The 14,725-nt window shown below is 51.6% G+C and overlaps 1 protein-coding gene across 3 annotated transcripts in view; it reads left to right on the top strand.

The window, feature by feature from the left end:
* The first annotated feature begins 9,531 nt into the window (after nucleotides 1-9,531).
* Nucleotides 9,532-14,725, top strand: part of LOC103647676 (DNA mismatch repair protein MSH4) — a 51,780-nt gene continuing 46,586 nt past the window's right edge. For 2 of the 3 annotated variants that reach the window (XM_008672188.4, XM_008672189.4), the window contains exon 1: nucleotides 9,532-9,735. In XM_008672188.4, the coding sequence (XP_008670410.1) occupies nucleotides 9,637-9,735 (99 nt within the window). In that variant the 5' untranslated portion in view covers nucleotides 9,532-9,636. The remainder of the gene's footprint in view (nucleotides 9,736-14,725) is intronic. The other variant, XM_008672190.2, reaches the window with a different exon arrangement.

Below are 14,725 nucleotides of genomic sequence, written 5' to 3' on the forward strand. Positions count from 1 at the left end.
CCTAGGTACATGCCAATGTGGCAGCCGGAGAGATCTGGGCACCCTGCTGGCGTGATGTCGTGGCTGTTGGAGGTGCGGCGGAGCCTGATGGAGGGACAGCTGTTGGAGCGGTCGAGTCCCTGCTGACGTTGTCCTGCTTCCGTAAGAGAGCTAGGGGCCGCCGTCGTCATAGAGCTTGTGGAGCGCCATCATTGCCTCTCTGGCGGAGCTGGCCGGATGAGACGCCGGTCTTGTTCTCCGTGACCCGAGTTGATTCGGGGTGGGATGATGATGGCGCCTCCTGTTGACGTGGCGGTCTGTGCCCTAGGCAGGGCGACGTGGGGTTTCCTCCGAAGCCGAGGTTGAGTCTGTCTTCCGTTGCCGTGGCCGAGCCCGAGCCAAGGGGTCGGTCGAGGCGGAAGTCGTTCGGCCGAGGCCAGGGCGGAGTCCGAGCCCAGGGGTCGGGCGAGGCGGAGTTTCATCGTCTTCCGGGTCTTAGCCCGAGTCCGAGCCCTGGGGTCGGGCGGAGCGGAGTTCACCGTCTTCCGGGTCTTAGCCCGAGTCCGAGCCCTGGGGTCGGGCGGAGCGGAGTTCGCCGTCTTCCGGGTCTTAGCCCGAGTCCGAGCCCTGGGGTCGGGCGGAGCGGAGTTCGCCGTCTTCCGGGTCTTAGCCCGAGTCCGAGCCCTGGGGTCGGGCGGAGCGGAGTTCGCCGTGGCGCCTTTGTCGAGGCCTGACTGCCTGTCAGACTTACTCTGTCGAGTGGCGCTGCAGTCGGAGTGGCGCAGGCGGCGCTGTCCTTCTGTCAGACTGGCCAGTGGAGCGGTGGAGTGACGGCGGTCACCTCGGCTCTGCCGGAGGCGCGTGTCAGGATAGAGGTGTCAGGCCTCCTGTGCGTTAAATGCCCCTGCAATTTGGTCAGTCGGTGTGGTGATTTAGTCAAGGTTGCTTCTGAGCGAAGCCAAGGCCTTGGGCGAGCCGGTGATGTGTCCGCCATAAAAAGGGGGCCTCGGGCGAGACGGAAGTCTCTCGAGGTCGGCTGCCTTCGGCCGAGGCTAGGCTCGGGTGAAGCGTGATCGAGTCACTCGTGTGGACTGATCCCTGACTTAATCGTGCCCATCAGGCCTTCTCAGCTTTATGCTGATGGGGGTTACCAGCTGAGAATTAGGCGTCTTGAGGGTACCCCTAATTATGGTCCCCGACATATACCTTTGATCATGTCTCTTTCATTTGGTACAAATGCATATTTCTTATTCTTCTTGTGCCCAGGATAAGACAAATGTGCTTCCATGAGTATCTTTACAATTAGTCTTAGATTGAAAGGGAAATTGAGTATTCAGCAAAGGTAAGGCTTCCACTCCAACTCTGTAGGTATCATTTATCCTTTGCCTTACTCATAAACTTTCAATTGGTATAAACTTCCACTCATATCCTTTATTTTCCAAAGGGGGAGAAAATAAGCCCCAAATGGGAGAATCTAAAGGTCTCTCAAGTTTCTTTGTTTTTGGCGATTAATGTCAAAGGGGAAGAATTTATAGGCCCAAAGCAAAAGGACCGCACCACCATTTCCAATTTTAAAACTATTTTACAAAAAGGAAGAAATTATTTCAACTAGTATCTGTTTCACAAAAGGGGAAGAAATCATTTCAACTACAAAAACCCTCTTGACAGTTAAGGGAATCTTGAAAGCTCTTTTTGGAAATCATATTATTATATCTTTGGCTATTTGCAAAAGAATTTGAAAGAACTTTTGCAAAAACAAGCAAGTGGTGCAAATGTGGTTCAAAATGTCAAACTAGAAGAAAGCAATCATACATATGTAGAAATCATTTCAATTGGTTTGATTCTAAGCAACTTATGTACATCTGTCTCAAATTGAAAACTAGTTATATTTTTACACTTCATATTTACTTTGGTTTGTGTTGGCATCAATCACCAAAAAGGGGGGATTGAAAGGGAAATGAGCTTAAAACATTTCCTATAATCAGTTTTGGTGTTTGACGTCCATCACAAACCACATGGACTAACTAGTTTGCCTAGCTGTCATTTATCTCAAGTGCATAAGGTTCGATATAAACCAAGAAATAAATTAAGTTGGGGACTCAAACCAAGTTTGGAGCAAAAACTAGCAATGGTGCTGCTAGTGGCGCACCGGACACTGTTCGGTGTGCACCGGACACTGTCCGATGCCCAGGCCAAGCACCTCCTGAACTGGCCACTCTCGGGTTTCTCAGGGAGCCACTCCGCTATAATTCACCGTACTGTCCGGTGTGCACATGACATGTCCGGTGAGCCAACGGAGCAACGGTCACCTACGCTCAACGGTCGACTGCGTAAAAAGTAAAAGCACACATTGCATAAGTCAGAAGTCAGAGTTGCGAAGTCAGAACGCACCGGACATGTCCGGTGTGCCACCGGACTGTTCTTTGCAGAAAGAGGACAAAAGACTTCAATGGTCAACCGCTCCAAACCCCAACGGCCTGCTGACGTGGCAGACACCGGACAGTGAAGAGTACTCTGTTCGGTGCACCACCAAACTGTCTGGTGCGCCCATCGACAGCAACGACTAGAATAGTGATTGGGGCTATAAATATCCCCAACCACCTCTATTAAAGTTATCCAAGTTTTCTGAACTCAACATTCAATACAAGAGCAAAAGACTACACTCCAAGACACAATCAATAGATCAAATCCTCTCCAAGCCCCCAAATCAACTCATTTGCTTAGTGACTTGAGAGAGGGTGTTTTGTGTTCTTTTGTTATTCTTGTTGCTTGGATTGCCTTCTCCTTCTCATTCTTATTCTCCTAAGTGCTTTATAAAGCTAGTAAGAGACACCTAAGTGTGTGGTGATCATTGCAGGATCTTAGTGACCCAAGTGATTAAGGAGAAACCTCGACCGGTCTATGTGACCGATTGAGAGAGGGAAAGGGTTGGAATAGATCCGACCTTTGTGGCCTCCTCAACGGTGACTAGGTTCTTTGGAACCAAACCTCGGTAAACAAATCGTTGTGTTCATTTGTGTCGATCTCTATCTGATTTGTTCCCCTCCCTTCCTCACTCTAAAAGTTCCCTTGCTCACATTGATTTGAGTTGGATCCCAAAGTCATCTGCATTAATTGAGCAACTCATAGCAAGGAAAACTATCTTTCGCACTCCGAATTATTTCTAACACTAACCCCAGGCATAGTGCGTGTTCAAAGTTTATAATTTTTAGGTTTTGCCTATTCACCCCCTCTAGGCGACTTTCACAAAGGTCACAAAGCGACTTCGAGTACAAAGAAATTGTGCTCATAGTTCAACAACTTTCCCGGATCGAGGTACGACGTCTACGTCAACCCTCGGCTTCCGGCTCCTAGGGGCCCTCCACCCCGTCATAGGCACCTAGAGCGGGACAACATTGTTCTCCTTTGTGGGCCCCGTGGCAGGCACCCGAGGCGAGCTAACGACCCTTTCCTCCATGAGCCTAGCGGCACGCACATGGGGCGGGTCGACGATGATCTCCTCCACGACCACCGCCTCCTCAACAGTTGTGGGTACCGGGTCCGGCTTGGCTGACACCCGCGCCATGGATAGGGACACCGTCGCCTCTTGCGCGGGCACATCCGTGCCACTGGATCGCCCCCCCCCCCGAGGCTGGTTCGGACCAAAGTCTAGCCTCGGGGTTGAAGCCCAGCCGGACCTCCATCCCCTCATTGTTGTCATCATCACCATCCCTCGTGATTGGAGAGGCCTCGAGCGGCAATCCCTCCCTTGCCTATGCCCTGTGGCACTTCTCTAATGCGTCGTGGGCCAGCATTTCTTGTGGCCCACTTTTTGTCCGTATCTTTATTCTTCTCCTCGGTGGCCAACCGACGCTCGTCCTGGTCAGCCACGTCCTCCAGAACCAGGGGTCGGGCGGTTCGATAGCCCCGCACCCACTGCAAACGGGATGGAAGGGGTGAGATGGGAAGGAGAGGACCAGAAGCATAAGGGGAAACCAACAAACTCAACAAAGACATACCCTTGATTGGGGCGCATCAGGACGGGAGTGGTGCAGTCAGTCCTTCCCACCGTCCCTTTCACCCGCCAGAGGAGCTCATCGGTGGAGAGGGCGGTCGAAGCCATGCTGGAGCTCTCCATGGAGGCATTCAGTCTCATCTCATCCAGGCAAAGTCGACGCTCGGTCAGCGGCAGTACCCTCCTCCGGTGGAAAACGGTGGCGACCCGGCCGTGGTAAGACCATGCTCCCGAAGCCTCCAAAGGGCGTCCAATAGCGGCTTCAGCTGGGCTTGAAGCTCCCGAGGGGAGCTCCACCCCCATTGTTTCGTCGTCGCAAAGACGACACGCTTCATATATGCCAGCAACCGCCCCTCATCATTGCGAAGATAGAACCATCGACTCTGTCACACCTTGTTCGACGAGGTGATGGTGGCAGGGATGTACAGCTGCGCCCGATCCGAGCACAACAGGAGTGTGCAGCCTCCAGCCCGGACCGCGTGGCGCACCTTCTTCACGTCAGAAGAGAGGGAGAATGCCTCCACGCGGAAGAGGTGGAGCCACAGGTCCCAATGGGGCTCAATCCCCAGGTACCCTTCATAGACGACGACAAAGATGGTCGGCTGTGCGATGGAGTTGGGTTGAAGTTGTGGAGCTCCACCATGTAGTAGTGTGGGAGCGTCCGCATGAAGCGACTCATCGGCACCTCGAACCCCCGCTCGTGGAAAGCGGTGAAGCTCACCACATAACCCGCCGACGGGGTCGGCTCTTGCTCGTCGCTCGGTGTAAGCCACTCAGGCTGTGGGCCGTGGGAGCGGGCGCGAAGCAGCCAAGCGTCCACCAACGCCTCCAGATTCTCGTCAGCATCCGAGGAAATGGACCACGAGTTGCGAGGAGGAAGAATGCTCAACTTATCAGCCATAGGGGCTAAGGAAGAAGACGGGAGAAGAGCGCAGGTGTTTACACGTCTAAGGCAGAAGGTGACTAAGGCAGGAAGGCAAGGGCGGGAAGTAAAGAACTGAAGAGCCCCTCTCGGGCGAATTTATAGGGGTGGGCGGAGTCACCGAGACGTGGGCCGAGCCGTCCTGGGTCCAAACCAGGAATGAGCTGTGTCGCTTCAAATTCCACATGCACGAGCTCTGCAACGGTCGTCCTGCGGGCCGAAGCGTACCGTCGCATTAAATTCCCACTCTTCCTGACGTCAGCCAGCCAACGCCGCTTCACGTGCCGCATCAAAAGGTGCGCCCCTCTCCCTCCTTTTTCCACCTCTTCGCAGCTAGCAGAAGATAGCACCCCACCTCGGGCTTCCTCCCTCTAGAATAAAGAGGAGAGACACCACCTACTGCTTAGGGGTTTGAAGGTAGAGCCCTCGGCAAGGCTTGTTAGACCGCCCTAGAACAAATGGGCTCCGGACCCGTTACTGATCAGGGGTTCGAAGGTTGTCCCCTTAGAAGGGTATCACAACCGCCCCATAACATAGAGTCAAGGATGACTATGGGTATGTCCATACATGGCCAAAGCTCGGGCTGTGATCCCGAGATACCCTAAGACATATCCGAGACCCCCGGGAGTGATCCAGGACAATGTCCCATCGGAGGGAGGCAATCGAGCCCTCGTACCCCATCCAACAGGACTAGGACCACGCGAATCACCCGCAAGTACTCTTGGGGCATGTCTCCGGACCACTAACCAACTCCTATCAAATAGAGCTTGGACCTCCGCTCGGAATACCTATTAGCATCTCACTTGAGACGTCATGTTCGTCACCCACCGAGGATAGCATGGCGTGGACCCCCTCTTCCTCCTTGTGGAGAGGCGACAAAGTGGCGTATAATCACAAAAGTAAAGGCGCACATCGATCGTCCTCTCATCCTGAGCGAAGGCTCGAGGGCTGCCCTTTGAAAGGGAATTGGCCTAAACATTTCCTATAATCGATTTTGGTGTTTGACGTCCATCACAAATCATGTGGACTAACTAGTTTTCCTAGTTAACATTTTTCTCAGGTGAATAAAGTTCATATACACATACAAATAAAATGACTGCGGGATAATTCTACAAGTTTGGGGCAAACAAACTTGCTGCACTCAGTGGCGCACCGGACTGTCCGGTGCCTTGGCTGGAGCACTCCGCGAACTGGTCGCTCTCGAGAATTCTCGGAGCTCGTCCACTAAAAATCATCGGACTGTGCGGTGTGCCACCGGACTGTCCAGTGAGACAACAAGCAATGGTCAACTTCGCCCAACGATCAACTATGCGACTGCGCGCGTAGTCTGAAGCGTCAGAAGTCAGAAGACAGTCTGCGACGACAGGTCGCACCGAACTGTCCGGTGCAGCAAAAGAACATACGACTTCAACGGTCAACCACTCCAAACTCCAACGATGAGCTGACGTGGCACGCACCGGACAGTGAACAACGTTGTATCCAGTGTACCACCGAACTGTCCGGTGTTCCCATCGTCAGAGTAGTCAGCCAACGACTAGAATAGTGGTTGGGGCTATAAATACCCCCAACCACCACCATTCAAGCCATCCAAGCACCCCACTCTCTTCATTCAATACAGGAGCAAAGAATACACTCCAAAGACACATTCAAAGCAACAAATCCTCTCCAAGTTTCAAAATCAAGTCAAGTGATCAAAAGTGTTTAGTGACTTGAGAGAGGGTGACTTGTGTTTCTTTTGTTGCTCTAGTTGCTTGGCTGCTTTTCTTCTTCTCCTTCTAATCTCTCCAAGTGTTTTGTAAAGCAAGCAAGAGACACCTAATTGTGCGATGATCCTTGCGGGGTCTTAGTGACCCGTGAGATAAAGAAGAAGCACTCGACCGGTCTAAGTCATCGATTGAGAGAGAGAAAGGGTTGAAATAGACCCGGCCTTTGTGGCCTCCTCAACGGGGAATAAGTTCTTTGGAACCAAACCTCAGAAAACAAATCGTCGTGTCCATGTGTGTTGATCTTCACAATTCGATTTGTTTCTTCCGTGTCCTCACTTTCTAAAGTTTCCTTGCTCACATTGATTTGAGTTAGCTCCCAAAGTTATCTGTATTGATTGAGCAATTCATAGAAAGGAGAACTATCTTCCGCACTCCGAATTCGCTATTATTTATTTCTAACCCTAACCCCGGGTGAAGTGCGTGTTCAAAGTTTATAATTTTTAGGTTTCGCCTATTCACCTCCCTCTAGGCAACTTTCACCCTTGCACCCCATGCTACGACAAATTTGTTGGGAACTTCGACAAATCGACGTAGAGCACTCAGGGGCTCACTTTGCGCTCAGGCTGCAGCCAGGTGACAACACAAAGTCCACCACACCTGCAGAGGTAAAAATCAAGACCCCAAAGGAGCCAACCACGCCTTCGGGGCCCTGGGGGCTACACCCGACAGGTGCGCTCTCGTGCACCCCTCGGAAACAAAATCGTCACACCTTAGAAAAAGGTAGCGTACCCACACAAAGAACAGAAGAACCTCCAAACAAGTGTCAAAGCACTCCTTTGGAAGGATCAAGGGCTAATGTCGGGTACGATAATTAGGGGTACCCAGATTACGCCCCTAAAACACACTTAACATCCTAGGAACTCTGTCAAGATACATCCTTCGAGGGCAAGGAACCGAAACTTCGCCTCGCCCGAGGTTCCCCTCAGGGTCTTACTAAAACACCGCCTCACCCTGAGGTCCCCCTTAGGGGTCTTCCCAAAACTCCGCCTCGCCTGAGGCCTATCTTGGGTAGGACAGAAGCTCGGGAGAATCTCCGTCTCGGCCGAGGCTCCTTCTTCCCAAGGCGGTCATGTCCGTCTCATTAGAGCCTGCCCCAAACAAGTAAAGACAAAGATTGCCCGAAGATCGTTGGGAGACAATCGCATTTAATGCGCGTACCTACCTCACGTCGGGCTGCAGGTGAATCTTTCAACAGGACCGCAACCTTGTCGAAGATTCATCTACATCATTACGTGCGTTCACGTCGCCTGACAGCTCCTGATAGGATGCGTAATATGATGGGACGTGGACAAGACCTCGGGTGCAAGCTCCGCCTCGCCCGAACTAGGCCTCGGCTACCTGCTCCCCCGCGAATACCGTGGAAGGCCACTTTGCTGAATGTGGCACACGTCATCAAGTCTGAAGACAAGGCTCGGTCGCAACCTCGGACGGACCTCCGCCTCGCCGGAGATTGGCTCTTCCCTCGATATCTGTGGCAGAGGACTTCCCAACGTCATAAAAAACAATGGAGCTAATGCATCCCATAAGAGCCTTTTTCCCATAACAGGCACTGTGCCAATCACTACGGTATGGGCAACCCCACGCCATGGGGGCTCAGATACGTGATCAAGCCCTTGGCCTCGGCTCTCAACGGAAAACAATCAACCACAAGTCAACAACAAAGTACCAGGCCATACCATCTACAGAACATAAAGACGCCCCTTTCACAGCATGTCGACGGTTCCCGTCCACAAGACAACTCTCCCTGACCTATAAGTAGGACAACCCATGGCTCCACAGGGAGGCGGACAAACACTTAGCAGTATTCTCCCTCATATGATATTGGCACTTGGCTCAATCACTCCCAGGGACTTGGGGTCCTCCCCTCTCCCGCCGTGCTTGTAACCCTACTGTGATCACTTTGATGCGAGTAATATAAGCATCATCCCTCCTCTGCTGGAAGTAGGGCCCTTCGTAGCCCGAACCAGGATAAATCGCTTGTGTCAACTCGCATCACCATCTAGGTCAGGAGCACGCAACGCTATTTCACTGGTTGGTTAGGTCCACGAGTCCAAACACCGAACTAGGATAAATTTTTGTTTACATGTGACGAGTTGCTCTCGGACAACTCAGACAGCACAAGGAGCACAACGAGGAGGGGTTACGACCCAACTCGAGAGTGCTTTCATGTAGATCACGAGGAGCACAACGAAGAGAACCAACTCGATATGGTTCTGGAAGATAATGTATCGTCCCCACACCTGAGAGAGGCAGGAGAGACTAGGGATGGCAACGGGGAATTCCCCGTCGGGTTTTAGCTCCCCAAATCTGTCCCCGCGACGAAAAAATTTTCCCGCGGGGATCCCGACGAACGCTTGCGGGGGACATTTCTTCCCTATCCCCGTTCCCCGCGGGGATAAATCATCGTCGGGGATTCCCATCCCCGCTTAAATTATAATTAGATCGTACTTCATTTGTTATTAATGTAAGACATTGTCACTTATACACATTGTTAGATGTAAAATCATTATGTGCGCATTAAAATCAATGTATTTGTACAACGAGTGATCTCTTGATAAGGTAATTCTTTATTTTTACTATTAACTATTACATAAAAACATTGTCACATGTAAGTTTAATGGGTCTTCCCGGGGAACGGGATGAGAAATGCTTCTCCATCCCCGTCCCCATTTACCCGTCGGAAGAGAATTTTCCCCGTTTACATCCCAGTGGGGAAAGAAACTTCCCCATCACCATTTCTTAATAGAGGAATTTCTCGCGGTGAATCGGGGATCAAGTCCCTCATTGCCGTACCCTCTAGAAAGTCACACGGCCCATCTCAATCCGGAATTCCGGATACATAATATCCGTATCCGTATAAATATCCGATATCCGCTTCCAAGCGGTCATTCCATTCCGTCACATATTCCCGAGAAAAACCGTCATTCGCGCGCACACGCGGTCGCAGCTGCGGTGCCCGGCTCAACGCCGCGGAGATGGAGGGCGACGCCACCGGAGCTGACGGAGGAGGCGGAGGAGGAAGTGGTGAGCGTTCTAGCTTCGTGATCGGCCTCATCGAGAACCGTGCCAAGGAGGTTAGTCACGCTCTAAAACCCCTCCGCATTTTCCCGGTTGCTCGATCAATCCGTGCGGATTTTGTTAATTTCTCTAGTGACCCCGTTATCCTCCGCCCGGCGTCCTCCCTGTTCGTCATTCGCGTGCGGGTCGAGGCGCTCCAACTGTGTGAGCTGTTATTTCGTCGGATTGCTTGCTTCGATTGGTTCGCTAATGCAGTGGCTTCGTTGAATTGCTTGCTTTGATTGGTTCGCTGCTGTTGCTTCGTCGAATTGCTTGCTTTGATTGGTTCGAGTAGGACTTTTGCAGCTAGTTATTCGGTTCAAGCGTTGCTTTCCATTGTGCTCGATTTATTCTTCTAGGGTTCAGGGGTTCTGAGGATTAGCCTTTGGATTATCACCTCGACTTATTCTTCTAGGGTTTAGGGGTTCTGAGGATTAGCTTTGGATTATATGTGTACGATTTTCCTCGTGATGATACAGCTGTTATACAGTCGAATTGTGTCTGCAATGAACCCAGCTGTCGAGGGGGGCAAAAACTATTTCCGTTCCCTGCTGTTGAATGGTCCACTAAAACTGATTTGATAAGATATTCTAATTTTCGTTGTCTCAGAGTTTATTCTGCTTTCTAGTTTTACGTAGCACAAGATTCATACATTTTATTCCAAGGGACAGCACCATAACTACGATTAAGTAGAAAGTTCTATAGGACGAGGTTGCCAATAGTTAACTAAACTTTGATAATGGATTACAAGCTCTTTATTAGCCGGGAAAAAGCACAAATGTGAAATGTCATGATCATTTTTTTTCTAACCCTATTGAGACGGCATGTTAGCAAGTAGTGGCGGAGGACACGCCAAAATTAAGGTATTGCTAAAGCAATGATGAAACAGAAATAAACACAAACTCTTGCGGGAGATTAGACAAAAATCGCTCCATTTGGATTTGGACCTGTGAGCTAAAAGAAGCATGCTCAACAGTGTTTTCACTATGCAGCAGAATCACTTTCAACCTTTTTCTCGAAAAACGCAGGAGAGCTATGTTTCATTCCATTAAGAAGAAAAATAGATAATACAAAACAGCCACCCCACGAGGGCCAAGTACAGGCATACTGATACTCATCCATGAATAAAACACCCGAAACTACAAACTCTAACACAAAGCCTACAGACCTGGGATGCGACTAGTTAGCAAGGATAGCTTTCTTGCTCTAGCCAGCTCGCACTTCTCTCGCTCTTGATTAGCCATCCTATGTGATATCCTGGCCCCTGAGACAGTGATATCCTGGTCCAAGGCTTAATAGAATTAATAGAGTATCCATACCAACAAGGTGCATCTTCTTTTTTAGAAGCCTATCTCAAAAGAACCTCCAAGTTAAGCGTGCTTGGCTTGGAGCAATTTGGGATGAGTGGCCGACCGAAAAGTTTTTAGGGTGCGCATGAGTGAGGACAAAGTGCACACAAAAGACTCATGTTGGTCTGTGGGGACAATATATGATCCTATAGAGCTGCCAGGAGTAAGTACCGTCGGTCCGGGAGTGGACAGGGTGTTACATCCTAACAACAAGATCCACATTAGGTTTGTTTCCGTCGAAGACACAACTATTCCGATGTTTCCACATAGTCCATGCTCCTAAAATTCAGAGCCAAGAGTAGAGAGAAGCACACCCCTGCTAACACACGACATCTTCGTCTCCTAGAGGCAGACCATATCAATACCAGAGGAGTCAACTAGAGTGCGAACAGATTGGCGAGCTAAGGAGTTCAAACCTCTTACATTCCAAATGAGCAAACATTGTGGATCCATGAGTAAAAAAAGGGAAAACACTACCCAAACAGAAAAAGGATGGGCCTAAATGCTCGCTGCTCCCACTTGGTTAGCCTTCATAAGGTCCTCAGGGGCACCCGCCCGAATAGAGCTGGCAGGGCCTTGATGTGTGAGTTTGACAAATCGTGCTTGAAGAGTTTAGCATACTCATCCAAAGCCCTTTGGTCCAGGCCTTCGTTTTCTTCAATAATGTTTACTGCCTTCATAACTTTCCTGGAGGCTCTTGTCACAAGGTTAGTCGTAGTGAGTTCAACTCCAACACTAGCGATCCTACGGCTGCGCCGAGGAATGTAATCATCTTCAATTGGCTTGACATGTTTTTTCTTGATAGAAGTCTGTCAGGTTGGAGAGTGACCATCTTGATAAAATCCTCACGACGTGGGGAAACAAGAGTAGCCGCAACCGGAGCCCCCAAAGGGACTTCAACAACTGCAGCATGCTCAACCGTTACCCGGATAGGGGAAGAGGCTGCAACGGTCATGTCAGGGATCAACTCGCCAACCCCAGGTGTAAGAGGGGTCAAGTCTAGCCCTGGCTAGAGCTGCCATTGCAGCTGGCCCGACCACGACCGAGGCAAGGTACCTTGGATCCTCCGTAGCAAGGGGCGGTGGCGAAGCAGGGGGAGAACCTTCCTCAATTGGAATCGCCAACGCAACTGCCACGGTCGCGGAAGATTCACCTTCCCCAACTAGCGAAGCAGGGGGAGAACCTTCCTCAACCGGAGTCACCAACGCAACTGCCACGGCCGCGGAAGGTTCACCTTCCCCAACCAGCGAAGCAGGGGGAGAACCTTCCTCAACCAGAGTCGCCAACGCAACTGCCACGGCCGCAGAAGGTTCACCTTCCCCAGCCGTGGGGGCGTCAACCGCTCGGAGCGAGGAGACCGTCGCCGGCTTCCAGCGAAGCCGTTTTCTGGTGTAGACCCGAACTGGTGGGTCGGAGGGACCACACAGGCCGTCGAGGCCCAGAGCGCGCCATCTCTGGGAAGGAAATGACCTAAAACCTGGCCCATCATCCACTGGAGGGCTAAAGGGCCCAACAGGACATAGAGAGGTGTCCACCACCGTTGAAATTTGAAGTCTTGAGCGGTCCGCTTCGCCTCCCACGCCGCTTTTAATGACAGGCTGCAATTCATCGCCACACGCGCCACCTTTACTGAAATGGCTCTTGGGAGCAGCAGGCGTCGCTGGGGATACCAAGGTCCGATGCAAAAGGCTGTTCAAGATGCACTTGAAGCACAACGCTTCGATCAAGCCCCTGCCCATTAACATCATGTAACCTCCTGTTGGATGAAGATCCAGCCTCATGCTGGGTCGGTCGCCATGAACGTTGAGAGGCACCAGGCCGGCCGTCGCCCTCGATGCCGGCGGCGATCGCTGCCGCCATAGACGACGATTGAAGATCGACCCAGATCGACATTGTTCTTGCCCATCAGAATAATCTTTCAGTGAACCGTAGAAAATCAAGGATCGAAAGCGTTATGAATTATTATGGAGGAGTTCAACCAAGTAAGAAGCATGACACTCTATGACTGGATGGACAATTATAAAGTTATTATTATTATATGAACACGTCTAACATTGGAGGCCAATTACCATCCAAACTAGCTATCAACACTACAATTGCAAGACCAGCAGGTCACCTAGACACCATACCCACTACTTTTCGAATCATCAATCACTCACAAAAGGGCACCCTAGAGGCCAGAACGAGAGATGCCTGTGTACCTTTGCGATTTTGACTGGCAGCGACAACGAGTACCTGGCGAGCGCGAGCACTCAGGCAGGAGGCCCCCAGCGAGGAACACGAGCTTTAGGTGGAGCAGCTGCTCGGCACTGTCCTGCGCCGTCGTGTCAGCCATAGGCGCCTGGGTGGGCTTCTGTTTAACCGTCCTTTTGAGATGTGAGCTCGCACAGGAAGAGGACGCGACCGTTTCTCTTTTGTTTGAGGCTTTCTGAAGGGCTCTTTGGGGAGGAGTTCGGTTTGCCGGCGGCTTGTCTTGCTCGGCAGCGCTTTGGCATGGACGTTCCCCGACGCCACGCTGGCAACTCGGCGGAGGTGGGAGGTTAGAGGCGGATGGGGGCACGGCTGCCTGAGGCGGCGAAGCTGACGAAGTCGGGAGGCTCGGCGTCGACGGTGTAGAAGATTAGAATTTGGGGCAATTGGCCACACCTCAATGGGAGGGGGCGCCTTCTATTATATAGGGCCGGCTGGCCTTGCTTTACAAGGCAAGGGTAATTTCCTTGATTTACATATGCTAACTATAGCAACTAATCCCTGATTTACAGCGGCTAATTATAGCTATGATATGCCGCAACATATGGTAAAGAGCTGCGACATATTCTATTGCCTAACATCCGCTCGCAGGCGAAGCGGGAGGCTCCCGGACGCAAAGGCCGGATCGAAATTCTCGAAAGAGTGCTGTCGAAAGCCCTTTAGTCATGATGTCGGCGAACTGGTGAGAGGAGGGCACATGGAGAACCCGAATCTCACCAAGGGCCACCTTTTCGCGGACGAAGTGAATGTTGATCTCGATGTGCTTCGTTCGCTTGTGGTGGACGGGGTTGGCCGTCATGTAGACTGCACTGACGTTGTCGCAGAAGACAACAGTGGCGGAGGTTAGCTGGATGTGGAGCTCCTGGAGTAACTGTCGAAGCCAGCAGCACTCGACCACAACGTGAGCCACAACCCGATATTCTGCCTCGGCGCGGGAGCGGGACACCGTGGTCTGGCGCTTGGAGGATCAGGAAACCAGATTGTTGCCGAGATGTACGCAGAAGCTGGAGGTGGATCGTCGAGAGTTTGGATAGCCTGCCCAGTCAGCGTCAGAGTAGACAGTCAGCGTGTCGATAGAGCCGGTGCCAATGTGAAGACCCGAGGAGAGAGTCCCCTGGACGAAGCGTAGGATGCGCTTGATAAGTGCACAGTGAGGCTCACGTGGGGCGTGCATGAAGAGGCACACCTGCTGAACAACATAGGCCAGATCAGGACGAGTCAGCGTCAGGTACTAGAGAGCCCCTGCCAGGCTCCTGTACTCAGATGCGTCCTTCTCTGACAGTAGAACCCCGTCGGTCGCGGATAGTTTGGCGTGAGTGTCAACAGGTGTCGGTGTCGGATGACACTCAGCCATGCCCGCGCGCTGAAGAAGCTCGACAGCTTACTGTCGCTGGGAGAGGAAGAGGCC

This window comes from Zea mays, chromosome 2 (assembly GCF_902167145.1).
Source record: "Zea mays cultivar B73 chromosome 2, Zm-B73-REFERENCE-NAM-5.0, whole genome shotgun sequence".
Classification (NCBI taxonomy): Eukaryota; Viridiplantae; Streptophyta; class Magnoliopsida; order Poales; family Poaceae; genus Zea; species Zea mays.